General features: G+C 30.3%; 1 protein-coding gene across 1 annotated transcript in view; it reads right to left on the bottom strand.

The window, feature by feature from the left end:
* LOC118202936 (solute carrier family 2, facilitated glucose transporter member 1-like) overlaps positions 1-16126 on the bottom strand; it is a 184180-nt gene extending 168054 nt beyond the window's left edge. The window contains exon 1 of the mRNA XM_085808100.1: positions 15864-16126. Coding sequence (XP_085664226.1) covers positions 15864-16022 — 159 coding nt within the window. The 5' untranslated portion in view covers positions 16023-16126. The remainder of the gene's footprint in view (positions 1-15863) is intronic.
* Positions 16127-17475: the final 1349 nt, after the last annotated feature.

The raw sequence follows: 17475 nt of genomic DNA, 5'->3' as shown, positions 1-17475 counted from the left end.
ATTGAAATTTTAACCTTTAAAAATAAGTAATACTATATATCAATATATGAAACGTTTCAATTACATATATATGAATATATGAAAAGAACTTAGATAACATTTTTGCAAAATTTGTTTATAAAACTGTTCAAGTTAAGGATCCTTTGCAACAATTTCTATTAAAATATGTGATACAATGGGCCTGAGAAGCAGAATTAGTTTCTTTAATTACTGAAGGAATTTTCAAATTCGAGATACTTTTATGGCTTATATAGCAGTCAGCCTTCTATTTAAGAGTTATTTCGCTTCATTTTAACAGTTTTACTGACAGTTAAAAAGTGTTTAATATATATAGGGAGAGTTAAACCATAAAACATACATAAAATTTTTATATTCAACAGTTGATTTTATTTTTATTTTCTAAAATTACTCAAGCTACTTATATTGCAGTGCTTCATAAATAAGAGCCAATAAAGTATTTTTGGAGTATATGAGTCACACTGCAAAAATATATAACTGAAAAACGTGAAATTACTTCTGTCGTCACTTAATTACTAATATTAATATTAATTAATTATTAATATAATAATTAATTATTGACCCTTTAATTGCAGGCAAAGTTAAGAATAAATACAGTCTAATAGGAAAACGAAAAATTAGGGCAAAAGTACAAATGAATTCTTCTGATCTTTGTGATAAAATTTTTACTCACTTATTCTTATTAATACGTATTTAAGTAAGTCTCTTCCTTCAACTATAGATAAAATGTAGTTTAGTTTAATGGAGAGAACTAAACAAATGACTTTGTAGTTTAATAGCTCGAAGATGTGAGGTCCTAGAACATAAATAAGGATGGAAAAGGAATTTTCTAGTTCTGTGTCTCAAGTTCAATAGCAATAATGAATATTAACTTTAAATGCAGGATCTGGAAAGGGTTAGTCTTTATGTTTAAATGACAAAAATTGATTAAAAGAATTTATATAACTCTATCTTCAAATTTTTCGCCAAAGTCTTATGATGTTTTCTAATTCCAAAAGAATTATTTTTTGAAAGAAACTCTCTAGTGCATTTAACGTTTCAGAAAAGTAAATATTTGGAAATGGACAGGATACTAAAGAATGCTTAAAAAAACCGAGCTTGAATATCCAGCTAAAACGTTTAAGTATGAATTTAGTAGGTTTTCCTTTCCTACCAATCCTTCAGAATTCCATATTTAGGAATACAGTCAAATCCTTACCTGATGTGAAATGGGAGAATAATTTGTTAAAAACTTTCACGCATATTCAAAACGCTACATAGTTTTCCACTCAAAATTAATTGGCAAAATTTTATTGCAGAATTTTTAGATTACAAACTTTGATATTATGATATAATAAAAGATTAAAAAAAGGTACAGAAAGAATCACTCATCCATTACCGACATAAGCAGAAAATATTCTGCTTCCTAAAGATATATATTTCTTAGGAAGAGACGTCATGCCTACATAAAGATTAGAACCTACATAAAGATTTCCTTCCATTACTCAAAGAAAAAAATAATCTTATACATATAGCATTATTTATGACACTGATATCTAAAGCTTAACTATACAAAACACAGGCTAAAATGTATTTTTTAAAATTTCAACTTTTATCAGATAATGAAGTAAAGTTGTTCGTTGCTGTCAAAGCAGACTTTTATTAAAATATCCATACTTTTTCCCCTTTTCACTCCTTGGATACTTTCGTAGAATAGGCTTTCCCCAAATAACTGTTAATTTTAAATATGTACGACATTCTAAATATAAAAATTAAAATAGGAAATTTTTTAATGCAAATATAACTTTTTAATGAATCTGTACTTCCGCTTGTGTAAAAATGCCTAGAAGAAATTCTTTCCTATAAAGGCCTACCAGCGACCAAATGATAAAATCACTCTCTAAACACTGAGTACTTTATTTGTAAGATTTATGTTAATGAACCCAGCATCTCTTTTTTTAATATGTTGTGTCACTTCTACTTTCCACAGCTTCCACCAGGATACAAATTAGTGAACATGTATATAAGAACGGAGTTCTTGAAGTTAGAGAAGAGAGCTGTTCGAGCGACGTTGACCTGCGCAGTACTTCTTGCCCAGAATTGCTTAGTTTGGCTTTAGCACTCGCTAGCTTTGTTGTTCTCGCATTTAGAAATAAACATGAGCCAAATCTTGACAGGTCTTGTTTTGGGAATTCCAGCATTAATTTCTTTACATTTTCTGTTAGCTAAAATCCAGAAAGCAGCAGAAACTGACTGTAAGCCCGTTCAAAGTTTTAACTAAAAAGGAAAAGTTTATTTAAACCTTCTTTTAAATTTGCAGTTGCTCTATGAAGACGAGATGATACGTCGCCAGACGTCCTCACACGGAATCAAGTTTAGTTAAATAAGGAAGTAGTTTCCTACATACTCAGGCTCAAATACCTGCAAACGGACCGTTTGGATCGAAAGTTTTCGTCTTTTCCCCCTGCATAACATGAAAACAAGCCAATTTCCATTAAAAGTTTCTTCACGAAAATATCCCTTCCTGAAGACAGAGAGCCTTTTCTAAACTTTGCCATAATCTAAATAATCCGATCTTTTCCTTTGAATTGACACAGAATAAAGCTGTGAAATACTACTGGAAGTTGCGTATGTACAACTTCTTAATATAAGAAGTAATCGGAAACTTATTTAAAGTTTCATTAAACACAGCGCAATTTTCTTATGAACTTTAGGCAAATTTTCGCGCTTTTGTAACAAAGAGTTTTGTATTTAATATGCTATAACAAAATACGTCCAAAAGGGCGTTATTTAACATTTTGTGGGTTACCTTTATTTATTAAATATCATGTTCTTCGCACTTAAATCATAATATAAAATTCAGTTCAAGAGCAATATCGCAAAATAATTTTAAATTGAGCATATCTTTAGAATTTCAGATACACAGTCTCACGCGCTGGAGATAAAAATGTTTTTTCTGTACAACGTTGCCATTACTCGATTTGAAATCCTTGAGTATGGTAATCAGAAATTCGTTTCAAAATTTGATGGCTCTAGGTACCGTAGTTTTATCATAATGCGAGAAACATACATACATTTATGCAGATTCTTCATTATTTAATTTCTTCAAATATAATACAGGGCGATAATATTTGGTGGCAACAGTCTGAAAAGTGATACAGCTTTTTAAAGATTTCAACGTAAAATGCCAAAACAAAAACAATAGTCCCTCAGGGACAAAGCCCCTTTGGACTATTAACACCGACTGTTAGGTTCAATTAACTTAAAAACTTGCTTCAATTTATTTGTTCGTCAAAAGTAACTTTACCTCTAATATTGAAAAATATAATCAAACTATTTTCCTTTCTGGAAAGTGAAATCAGAATTACAGAACATGATGTTTAATTTCATTTAAGGGATGATATGACGTGTTTGCTATGATATGACAATTTGCACATACAGAATAATACTATAAACCACGTAATACAAAATGGAAATTAGGTAATCAAAATAGCTGAAAATAAAAAATCGGGATTTTCTGTATTTTTTCTTTAAATCAGAACTGTATTCTAAAAATATAAAGGAGGGTAGTTAAGAAAGCCGCAGATAAACACTCAACGTAAAATAAAATAAGTATAAATCTTATGAAACAGACTTGCAGCTATCAGAGTATCGAAAACGCGTTGTCTGATATTTCAAAAGGCATCCCAAACTGTTAAAATATCTTTGTGAACTCGCTTCGTTTATTTTTAAACTTTTGTATCTCCCGCAGCTTACATTTACCGATCGAGAAGTTTCAAAACTTAGTCCAATTTTCTTGTCGAATTTCGTTTTCTTCCTAGCTGCGCACCACATTCCAGATTCCACATCTCCACATTCTGAGTCTAGATAAGGACCTTTATTCTTTTTTAATTATAATTATTAACAGAAACCTTAACTATATACATCTTGTTTCGTAATTATAAAAGACCTTGAAATAATATACAAGGAAAAGCAATCTTCATTTCGAATATATATCGGTAACGAAACTTAATTGTAATTATGTATTTCAGTAAACGAATAAGGCCTCTGAAATTTCTAAATTTAAATTCTCTGATCTGAATTCAGTGTTGACTATAATACTCCCTGAATAATAAAGTTACCCTTAATATAATACAAATTTTCCATGCAATACTTTGTAAATGAACTTTCAATGTATTACATTGTAAAAGATATGGATAAATGTGTTTTGTTCCCTTTAGGGAAAGCATGTTTTAAGCGTAATTATGAGGATTAATTTTCAATCCTGCAACAAACTAAGAAACCGTCAGTTGTTGCCTCCAGCCGTACAGTCCCCACTAAAATGATGAATTGCTAAATCCTCTTTTACCAACTTAAACCTGTAAAAGACTAATTTAAATCAATCATACTGGAAAATTAATAAGTTTTTCTGCGAATTTTGGTCAAGTCTACAGAACAATGGGTGGAAAAGGTTACAAAAAGTAACCGAAAAGGTTACAGAATGTGTATGGACAAAATTTTAGAGCAAGTTTATGATGCACTCAAGAAAATCTAAAAGTATTTAATAAAAGCGAATAAAGATACAAGGGGGAAAAGTATAGTTTAGAAACTTACAATACAAGGAAGCAAAGACGTAAAATCCAGGGATTGAGAAGCTAAGCAAAGACAACTACTTGAAATGTTTCGAATGTAATTAAACAAGAAATGAGTTACAGTTAGAAAATGTTCTGCATACTAAAAACACTGTTTGTCTCCCAATAAATAATGTTCTTTCCTCTCTCTGCCAAAACGTGCTTTAATACCTAATCGAAACATGTTTGTATATTTTTAATGCTTTATAATAAATAAAAATACCTTCCAATACATTTTGCATCATTTCATATATTTGACTTTAGTTTCATGTCAAGATTAATATAAAGGAAAGAAGCATTTGGTTTGAGTTTCATTTTTATTTTAGTATTTAAACATTTGTAAACAGAAAGAATTCATGTAAAAGATTCAAAATGCTTAAATTAAGTAAAGAATCAAAATATTGCTGACGGAATTGAAATAGAGGAATTTTTTCCTCTTTGTTACCTAAAAACTCCATGGATATGGAAGCAAAAATAGTTTTACGTTATATTTCTTTAACAAAAATAGCAGATGGTAGAGTAACTTATTGAGGAAGAGATCACTTGATCTACAGCATAACCGTAATTTTAATTAGTCGCAACTGAGTCGTTAATTAAAATCCACGTTAAGTTGAAATTTCATTTTATGTATGTTATATGATGGCAGTTGATGGTTTTGTCAAGTGGTAGCACATTCCCGAACTTGCATGCAGAAAGAAAAGACGTTTTTAGTTGCTGTTAAAATACTATCGAGTTAAATAATCAAATGCAATTTAATATCATGCTCCCGAATTTTCAAACACTAATTTTAATAAAGCCGTCTCTTCATTGTTCTTAAGTAAGTAGTTGTAGGGAAGAAGTGCTAATAATTTAAATTAGAGATTACTGTAATTGGCTAATTCTAGATAAACTGTATAATGTTTAAAGAGTGTTGTATGATTTCAAAATTTCGGTGATAAAACTTTATGAACAAGGAACTTTCCGAAAGCGTATATTTAATCGCCTCTGAGAAGAAATTCAACAATTCAGTGATTCAAGAAATGTTATAACTTTGAAATTTGTTTTTCAGGCTGTTAAAAATATTACCGAAAATAAATATGAAAATCATCTTAATTAATTACGTGAAGGTAAACTTAAAAAATACGTTATCATTTGTTCTGAGAATTCGTTCAGATAGTCATCCAATTTTTCTCATTAAACCGAAGTAAAAAATTTAATAAGTAATATTATTATGTGAAAGTTATTTGTTACTATTTTGAACTACTAACCAGCTTATCACATAGAAATTTCTGTTAATATTTTGAACTATAGTGTTAAAACAACAAATATTATCTAAATCTTATTTTATACATTAGTATATAACTACTATATAATTTCGCTGTTTTTTGTTTAAAGATAATAATATAAGTGAATAAAAAACTTCACGTGAATCTCTACTTCAAGTTTTGTTAAGAAAGAAAGTTGTTGAAATAAGCATAAACGTATCGATAAACTTGTACAAACTTCCGTTAAAATACGCTGGACAGTTTTTAATTTCGAGCAGTAAAGATTGCACTTTTGATGCTGAAAATAATGCAAAAGCAAGTACATTTCATTACAGTTTGTAAATATTTTAGCAAAGAACTCAAAAGCACCAGTTATTGTATACATGCAGCTGGTAATCATTTGAATTCCTATAGCGCAACCCAAATATTTATTGTCTAAATTTTATTGCAATTCCCATGGCATCTCGAATGTTGATCCCAAATATACGAAATAAATTTTTGTGTAAAACATTGGAGTAATTTGTTTTTATCATTAACTTAGAGCATAGCTCGTAAAGTTTAATTCTAAATAAATGCAAGAAGATGAATTAAGATATGTATGCAGATGATATCATTCTCAACTGAAAAGCTCTTTCATTCTCATCATCATTAAATATTGTTAGCACATACATGTAAAGAAACTAGTAAAGATCAACTAAACAGAAATGAAACAGAAACTTGACAAGTTGTTTAAAAATTGATTCACTGACAATTCACTTGAGAAGCCCTTTTTAATGTGTGCAAAAATATCCGAATGTCTCTTATTTGATGTTCTATTACTTATTTTACTAGCGCTAATATTGCGTTGAATAGAAACCTCTTTCAAAAGCTTCCATTGCAAATAAATTCGGTAAAGAAGATTAAGATTAGCGAAAACAAAATTGCTGGACATTACTTAAAGCGTTAAGAACTCGAAGCTGTCCCATTTGTGGGGATCAGTAAATAATTAAATCTCAACAACAAAGCGGATCTCATTGGGAACAAAATGAGTAACGTTGAAGGAGACGATTTCCTATTTAACTGAAGTGTGTATTGTTAAGGTTTTCTAAACTTCCAGCGTTAAATAAACGTGTTATTTTTGGCTGTCTGCTATCTCGCATCCCGCAAAACGCCCACAGCACAAAGAACGTTCTGAACGCTTCCTTACAAATGAGACAAAGTTTACCTAATATGAAATATGTCGTCCAGATGGCAAATTTGGCTCATCTTCGAAAATCATTAGTTATGAGTCGCAGGATATAAATTTTCTTTACTATACATAATAATAAGTAATGAACAGGATTTTAACTAATTAATTATCATAGTGATACAGTATGTCTGTATATAGGATATTAATTAAATATTCAATGAAATGATTTGTTTCAGGAACGACATAAGTAATTTAATATTGATTTCTTAAATCGACGAACTTTTCCGTACTTTTTGTAATTTCTAAGCCTGCATAATTTTACAGTCAATAAAACGTAATCAGTTACACTGTCTTATGCATTTTTCGCAGAAAACGATAGCTCTGGACAGTTTAAGCAGAATTAGCTATAACTTAAAAACAACTGAAATTTTCACTTTTTGAAATGAAATGTTTCTAAAGATATAATGAATGAAGAATAATGTAAATTGTTAGCCAAAATGAAAATGATGTATGAAAATTTTCGTAAATTATTGTCGTAACGGTAATTGTATTTTATTTGCGTATTGCTAGACAATGTTTCTGAAATTTTGCGATTATCCTGCTATTAGCCTGATAACCTGTTTTTTATAATTTCACGGTTTTAGAAAAACAAGAAGCATTTTGAAATTTAGAAAATTATTGCTTAAAGATAATTTCTGCGCAAGCTAAAAATAGAAGAACATAAACAACTTAAAATAAAGTAGTTTAGGCAAAGCAACTGAATACCTGGCCTCATTTAAGCAGATGATTGTAAATGAAATTTAATTGAGAAATAAAGCAAAATATTCTAGAACTAAAATAAGTGTCATTGAATCCAGCTCCGAATAATTTCTACGTAAGGATGAGACTTGTGATTTGACTGATTCACTGATCCATGATTTGGTGGGCTGTGCTTTTCATTCCCCTTTTCATTTAGGGCGGGAAGTAACTTGACCAACGGAATTGTCGATGAAAGTACCTTCTACCATAGGGCTGTATAGACCTTGGTTTCAGTCTATTTTGACAACGTAAGTTTTTCTCAGGTTTCAAGAATTTCTCTTCAAATCCAAGAATTCGTCTTCATCGGCAAGCACTCTTCCTATACTAGAGGAGTTTTGGTTAGGGCCTAATCCTAGGATTTCCTCTTTGTGGATAAGTACTGTTCTAGCTATACTCAAGGTTGGAATTTCCTCTTCACACACTCTTACTGTGTTACCCTGGCTCAGGATATTATTTTATTTAGGATTTACTTTAAGGATGAAACTCGAATGATTTGACCATGATTTCATTCGCTACTGTCTTAACCATTTGGGAAAGATTCAAAAGACAACAATATTAGCTATTCTTTGGAGCCTTCTACAATGCTTGTTAAAAGCGCACAAGTCACAGTCAAATCTAGGATAGTATAAGATTTCAAATACAGTAGTAGTGACTATGTTTGAAAAATTTACAGGATGTTAACTATTTGCAGTTTTATTTAGATATCGGTTTAACCAAAAACAAATACTTAAAATCTATACTGTATTGCTCTCCTGTTGCACCGTTTGGCATTTTGAATTTTTTGTATCCGTTTCTAAAAGTAACGAAAAGAATGTTACCTGACCAATAAGATATATTATACTGATATACCCCTGCCGATAAGAATATTTATGCTTACTGTATATTATTTTATTTTTAAAAATATTAACTCAAAATGATTTATATGATGTTAATTAAGGGAAGTCGAAGAACATTAGCATTGCGATCAGTGACAGAATATCCAATCATTGATTTCATGGCTCATAAAATTTTAACCCTAATATTTAACAGGAACATTACTATAATTTAAGCATGGAAATTTAATGCAATGTCTATATTACGATACATGAGGAAAGAGAACATTTTTAATTTATTTTATACTAGGTTTGTCTGTTGATAAAGCATGTGGAATAGAAACATGGTGAGAAAACTTTATGACTTTTTGCTTAATGTTCAAAAATGGAGTTCCAAAGACTTGAATATAATTTTCAAGGCCAGCTTAGGAGTAATAAACGCAGATTATAAGTCCTGTTCATCAAAAAAACGATATGGGAGTTTTTATTTTGACACAAACTGATTGTATAGTTGATTCTTCCATTAAAATGTATGTTTCATCTTTGTGATGGACTTTAACCATCACAAATTTAACCATCGTGTTCGTGCCAATCAAACTAAACCAGTCAAAACTAAAATTGCACAAGATTTCATAGATAGGTAGAAACTGACTGGAGATGATTAACACCTTCTGATAACTCAGCTAGTAAGGTCCAGGATTTGATCTCCAGCTGAAGCCCGATTTTAATCGTGGGCCAAATCTCTGCAGAGATTCTTCACCATAGTTTCATTTAGCCGATCATATCGCTACCCTGATAGAAAGAGGCTATGCAACGATCTCACTTCTCAAGTAACACCATGATCAACTATTCAAGGTCAAGTTTTGCGAGTTTAGTGGGTAAGCGGGAATTATCCGGAGTTGGTTACCGGCAAGAAGGCATCCAGTTTGAAAGCGCATTTGTCCGAGGCGAGAAGGTTTTAGTTTCTAACCTCAGGAGACGTCTAAGTGTTTGAACCTTACCAAAGTACATCCAAGTATTTTCATAATACTGAAGTCCATATTTTGATTTCTGTTTAGACGAAACGTTAATGGATTCAAGATCGTATAATTTTCTCTTTGTGTCTTCAACAGGCGCTATTATTTGCATAGTATTTTTCTTTAACAGTCATGAACGATTTAGGAAAATCTGACATTTTATTAATAATACTTGAAAAGTGACTCTTTAACTTTACATTGGAACATTCAGCACACCCATACACTGAAGTGTGACTTCTCTTGCAGAGTGGCTCTTTTGAAAGGTAGAATATTTAGAAAAATTTGAAAGATGTTACAAAATATTTCAGTTATTTGATAAAAGCAAATATTATCAGAAATTTTTATCGAGCTAAAATTATTTACAAAGAACGTAATTGATTGATACTAAGCATCAAATGCATAACATTTCTAAGTAAAATTACCAGCCATTGCTTTGTAAATGAAACGTTCCAATCCAAGTTTCATGAAATTTTAATTTGGCCAATTTGAACAATTTGGCGAACTGAACATCATGACATTCTATTCAATAGTCCAAATAAATTTTGGTATCTATGACAGCAAACTGTGCATTTTATTTTTTCTTTTCAATGCCATTTGGAGATCAATATTAGCATCAAGGAAACTATTCTCAAATGAAACGTCTTATCTTTCTGTGAGGCCTAAATCTGAAAGTTTCTTTCAGTCGAATCAATTAACGTAATTGCTGGTGGCTCAAATTAAGTTAAAGTGAAAAACATTTATATTCCTCATTCTATTTTTTGAAAGACTTATCTATAACTTCAAATAAATATTCTGCTGGTATTTCAGAGCAAAGTTTTTGTTTTTTGTTAAAAATTGTTTTGTGCTAAGATTGTAAGAAAAGGAATCTTTAGTCCAAAAGGAACATAAAGTATTTGAAACTATGTTTAGTAAACTAAAAATGTTTCAAACAATTTATGAGTTCTTACTTAAAAATTGAAAACAGCCAAGAGTGTTAGATATTTTAAATAATTCTTACATCTATTTCATCTTTTACAAAATGCAATTCTGTGGATTAATAAAATTGAGCAATATAATTCTCAGTTAAAATATATTCTTTAAAATTATACAATTACAAAACTACTAGGAAATAAAATTTCAGTCTAGAATAAAAATCCCTTTTTTAAAGAGCACCTTTTAAAAAGCCAAGGTTGTTAAACAAGAAACGGAAAAAATTCCACTACCTTCTTTTATTATAGTTTGGATTTTAACGTATTTGACATAATTACAACTGCATTACTCTGCTATACTATATTATTGGCAAGCGCATAAACATCGGAATGAGGGAAAAACAGAAAGTGACAATTGTTAATTCTTCGTTTTTATTTACAATTTAAGTTAAAGCTTAAATTAGATAAAAATTTTAAATGCTCGGAGGAGCATTTCCAATGGAAATTTTAATGACTGTACATGCGTCGATCATTCTATATTTTATTTTATTATATTTAAAATAAAATTTTAATGTTTGCCATCAAATGACTTGATAGCTAATGAAAATATTTCGGGTATAGGATTTTAATTTGATACTCCTCTGAAACCGAAAATATGAGCAGAGATTAAATTACATTTAAAATCATGTACAAAGAAGAAAAATTATTGGAAGAAAAAACTTTTTCACACAAAATTTAACAAAATTCTCTCCTGAGCTTTACATTAAAATAACCGTTGCATAAGGAACGAGGAATAAGGAAGGAGGATATAACTAAGGAGATATAACATTATCAAAATCTGAAATGCTTGATATTAAAAAATACAACCAAAAACGTTTTATACGTTTATAACGACTTGGGTTGGAAACTAAGACTTCCTCTTCGCTGACAAGGGCTCTTACTAGCAGGGCTAAGACGAGTTAGCAGCCAACTCCGAATAATTTTTACGTAGCAAAGAGACTCTAATCGTTTGACCTTGAGTGATTGATTTGAGCGTGATGTCACTGGGTGCGGCGTTCATACTCCCTCCCTTCTCATCACAGCAGGCCTTGTTCCAGCCAAATTTAACTGGAGTGGAAGAGTGTTTTGTTCCTTTATAAGTTATGCTTCTATGGGATTCCACTGTAACATCCAGAGCTTCGACGGAATTGAACGTAGTGTCTACGCTTTTTAGAATACACGCTCTTACTGTAATTCTTTGCGTTACTTATTACCCGTTCTAGACTTACCAGTTCTAAATACTATTTAATAGTTCAGCATGATGACTAGTTATTTTGATCAAGAGCCTTCATTATATGAAATGTGAAAGGATTATAAGTAAAAGATGACTGTTTCTGCTTCATATTTCGTATACTAAATAGATGAGAGTATGGTGTTTGCTTTTGTAAACTTTAGAGGCAGTGAAAGTCATCTATTAACAGCATGATAGTTTTTATATGATGAGCTTACTTTGCTCTCAAATAATAACGTTTCCTTATTACGATTTACTCATTGACATACTAAAACAGTTTATACAAATATTAAGCTATTAAAACAGTTATAAGACTTGAAGTGTACTAACAGTATTTAAAACAAATATTCTTTTCAAACTACTGTATAAAATATCGGTTAGTAAATTTTGGTACGTACTAAGAAAGTTTAAAGTGTTTAAAAATAAATTTCCCGTTGCAGAAAACTTAAACCGTGTCTTTTGTTGTCTGAGGCTGAAGACCTGAAAACAAAATTGCAGATAAATCATATTTTCTTTAATATCATATCTCTATCTCTTAATTAACAAAAAATACTCACGTTTAAGCTATGACAATACGTTAAGTCGAAAGAAGTCAAGATTATAATCATATTCTATTTATAGGGTGAAACTTTAGAACAATCTGTCGATACTTGTGGCTGAATAGAAATAGTTTTTTTTTCTTACTCTAATGTAATTAACTTATCTTTAAATCGGATTGAAAAACTGAAATCTATCATTAGTTTTAAGGAACTAATTAAAATGTGAATAATTGTAGCGTTAAAGTACTACATTCATCTGTAATAATATAAAAAATAATAATTAGTTCTCAGTATATATAAAGAATGCATCAAAAACAACCGTTTGCATATGATTGCACGTATTTTATAAAGTGTACTTACCACCAGTATGCCTCATTATAACAAGAGAGACATTAATAAGTTTTCCAGACGGTATAGTGGTTAGGGGAGCCTACTACGGTACCGAAAAACCCGGGTTCGAATCCCGGGTAAGACATGGATGTTTGTAAATATATTGTGTCGTTGCGACATGGCGGCACATTAAATATGCGTCGAGCCGAAAGTCCTCTTGTGTGGATTGGTGGATGAGGGGGGATCCGGTGGTGGGAGACCCCCAAATCCCTCGCGGGGTGCTCTCCCTGAAAATTGGGGGTAGAAAACCAACGTCCCACCTCTCTTCGGAGTAGTCTTTGGCAACCATTGTTCCATGTAATATGGACAAGACAACAATAACAGATATTAATAAAATAAATTTCTTATACTTTAATACTTTATTCTCTGCTTTTATTAACAAGACGGTAACTACTTGAAAATAAGCATTAAAAATACAAGGTAATAGTAGGAAAAACATATATGCGTAACGGTGTTATGTTTTTTTTATAGCATACAAGGTTTTTAATAAAGTTTATATGCTATATGCATTGTATAACATTGGTACATGTATGGAAATTTATACTTTTTGATCTCTTAAAAAGATATAGAGAACTCTTATGAGATTATTTTGAATAGCAGCATACTGGTTTCAAAATAGTTGTTCACATTCCAAAGCATAAATTTACTGTGTGTGCCTTTCGCATTCTTTTCAGAAAGATATTGAATTTTATACGTATGCATATATAATTATAATGTATATAGATTTAAAATGCAAAATATTTCTGTCAAATTTCTAAGAAAGGATTTGCGATGTCCTTTTTTTGGCAGAAAATTTCCTTTTTATTTCCCAAACCATTTGAAATATCCTAATCTGAACTTCTGGTCATGTGAAGGCTGTTGATTATGAAATTATTATGATATTTTGATTTACAGAAATGTTCTTCAGTTATTATTACTTTTTCAAACAGATGCCGGATGGCAGGATTTGTGTAGATCAGAAAAATTTACATTATTATTTTGTTAACAACATCCATATAACATAAATGAGAGATGTCGTATATTGATTGTTTCTCGGTAAATTTCATTTAACTGTATTTTTTTGGAAGTTGTTACGAATTTTAAGCGACATTTGCTCGTAAAAATATTAATTCAATATTAAAATAAAGACATATTTCGGATAATAGATCGTGCCCTTTTTTATAGTTTTAGTTTATGAATCACAATAAACTTGATTACTAAGTAAAATATTACGTAAGATATCCTTATTCTACACGTTTTAAAAGAATATATAGCAAGAAGATTTTCTGAAAAGTATTCTAAAATTTTTCAAAAAAATTAAACACATATCTGTTTCGAGAAATAATTATCTCCTTTGTAACTTATTATTAATCTTAGTTTAATTACACGCCAATATGACTTATAAATTCGAGCAAGAGAGGTACATATTAAACGATCTGCGCATAATAATGCTCTGTCATATGTTTGTCGTTCGTGAATTATCTTTGAGATAACGCGTCTGACAACAGAAGCGGTAGCTGTGAAGCTTGCAGCTCCTTCTATCAAGCCATAAAGACAGTGAAAACTGTTTTACAGGCAAACTGTGCATTGAGAGACTGATCACATTTGCTTTGTAAAAAAAGCTTCAGTAAACAGTAAATGCCGGTTTTTTATCGACGTTAATTTCGATATGGATGTATGGATGTAAATTTCTTCTATTTGTTGCCATTTTAAAAGAAATTATTTAAGAACAATAACTGTAGTTTCATTAAATAAGTAATAATCAAAGCAAGTTTTTAAAATAATGTAAAGACAATGAGAAAACATCATTATGTTTTTTTTTAATTTATCATTCATACTGATTTCATGAGTGTTTAAATTACAATACTAAAGTGAGTAATTATTAGCAAAAGTAAATTTTTAAGTATTGAGCTAATTGATTTAAGCGCAAGTGGAAGAAAAGCAATCGATATTAAATCTAAATAATAATAAATTAATTATTATGATTATTGATTATGCGAAAAATACTCCTTATCATGCAATGAATTCTAGATACAGTTCTGACTAAAATACGTTATAAAATTCCTTACTTAGATTATATTTCTTGAAAGTATAGAGTATAAATAGTTTTTCATTTAAAAAATTCGGCACTTTGTCACAGGCAGATCAAGCCAAAAATATAAGATCTTGACTTCAACTACAAATAAAATGCTTTGTTGTCATTCACACTGTAATATGTCTTGATTTAATTCTATTTTATGTGATGGAATTCATTCCGAAGCTAAGCAATTCAAAAATATTTTCTAATGCATTTCGTTTTTAATTCTATATCGTTTAATCTCCTGACATGATAAATACTTAAATTCTCAAAATGAAAAACAATCTCAACTAAACTAGAAATAAATCAGTATTATATTGTTTCATAATACTGATTTAAGAAAAACTGTCATAATACTGTCATTCAAATAAAGATATAATCTGTAACTCAGTTTAAATCTACTTATCTGCCCTTTTGTGTTTTCGCAAAACTCTTTTGTATGGTTTGAAAAATAAAATAACTATCCAGTAAATGTTTTAAAAGAGATTAACATTGTATCACTTTAAATTGTGTAACAATTACAAACACTACTAATATAACTGCTGTGTATGTAATGTAGACCAGCATGAGCACGTGCACATATAAATTTCGCGCCATTAAAATGAGCAAAATTGGCAGCAACAGTAATAGATAATTATTTTTTCAGGTCTAATTTCCCTTATAAATTACCAGGATATATTATTTTAGCCTTGATTTGTTAATTAAGAATAATTTTGACAGCTGTTATCTAATGAGCTTAGTCCTCCCACGCACCATAAATTCTTAGTATTTTCTGTACATCTAAAGATTACTGTGAAACAAAACAAGGAAGTATATTTCTTAAATAAATCACATTTTTCAAAGGTCTTTTGATTTGAAACAGTTTACATACATATTGTGCGTCTAAAACTTTCATGACAGCAAAATCTGTAGTAGTGAAAAAGGTTTAATTTACATTACTTGTTGAAATGGAAAAAATGGGTGAATAGGAAATAATATATTTATATTGATAAAAACATAACTAAATCTTACGAGTTTTGAATTTACTGAGCAAAAACAGAGAAAAAAGTACTCACGTATTCGTCTCGCTTATGAGTACTACGGCCTGCGATAGGTAACATGGAGATATCTGTGGCCGAAGATGCTAAAGAGTCCGCCGGCGAAGCACTGCGGGACCTATCCCTTTCAGGTAGGTTTAGATGGGTCATTTCATTCATTTGTAGATGGTCTTCCATGCTGATATAATTTTTATTCGCCAGTTTAACAACTGTTTGAGAATTGTTACGAACAAATTTCTCTCCTCGCCGATTCCCTTTCTTTACTCCTCGATTCGTCTGTGTGCTCACGACCTTGGCAAGTCCAGACACACCGTCGCCAAAACTGCCAGAATCTCGCCAAAGTGCGCCTATTTGCTATTTTAAAACCGGCGCTAAAAAGTTTGTGTTTACAGCTTGGCGATCATACGGGCTTTTGTTTACAACTGTTTTGAAATGAAGTAGAACTCCAGGTATCCACTAACTGGGAACACAGGTCATCCGGATAATCGGAAAATCCAGATAATTGTATTGCCTTTTTTTCAGTAGGCCGGATAGGTCTGTGTTACAATGCAAACGAAAGAATTTTATTTTTTAATTTATTCTTTCTCTTCCGAATAGAAATTGTATAATTAAAAAGAAGGAATCATTTTTACTATTCAATAAAAATACAAAATACATTCATTCACCTAAATCATAAAATTAAATTGCATTTAGCTACTAATTTTATACTTTAAAGCAGCTAACATTTATTTTCAAGAATACAAAATAGAGCCCCCTAAAAACGAAAAGGGGGAGGGGGAATGGCAATGTACATCGCAAGCTAATAGGGATTTTCTGACCACAAATTCATTGCCTACAATAAGACTTGAACTCATTGCGTAAACGGTGCTTTTCTGTTAATGTTCATAACCTATATACTTATGGAATGATACCAGGATCCCGCTATTGAATTAAATGCGATAAATGCATATGACATATTTATTAGCTTACAATAAATTCTTTTTATTGTAATCTAATAAATATATCAACAATTTCCTCCTTTAAACTGACTTTTTAAAAAATTAAAGTTGCTTAAAAATATATGCATACTGTTTAACAAAATGTAAAAAAAAAATAGGTGAATAAATTGGTGAAAAACTTAATTGGACTCGAAAAAGAAAACAAGTGGTACAGATAACAAAAGGGTGGAACTGGAGTCCAAAGAATTGGAGCTTTTCTGAATTTATACTTTTTGTTTCATAATCAGTGGTACTCCAGGTAAATTATTTATCTATTGTAAAAAAAATAATATTAAATGTAAAAGCAAATGTATATTATAAGAATTACAGTAGTATTAAATTAATCACAAATATAATAGTCGAAATGTAGTAAAAAATCACAAATTCTATTTGAACATTCTCGATGGTATGTTGTTATCCTCTTTTAGTCTCGTGTACTCTCGTGTACTGGTCTTTGGAAATATTTAGAACTACAAGAAGTAGATCATATTACGAAGAAGGAATAGAATCAGGCAGCAAGATAAAAGAAAATGCGAAATTAGGGAGTGTATTATATTATCGATTAATTTTAATTAATAAGCACCTTTTGTGCACAGCATCATACTATAAACTGTGTTTATATATATATATATACTCTTATATCATTTTATTGT

This window comes from Stegodyphus dumicola, chromosome X1, assembly GCF_044657685.1.
Source record: "Stegodyphus dumicola isolate Sdum_Otavi_A_Nest chromosome X1, ASM4465768v1".
Classification (NCBI taxonomy): Eukaryota; Metazoa; Arthropoda; class Arachnida; order Araneae; family Eresidae; genus Stegodyphus; species Stegodyphus dumicola.
Note: the sequence above shows the minus strand (reverse complement) of the source record. Positions and strands in the feature narration are given on the sequence as shown.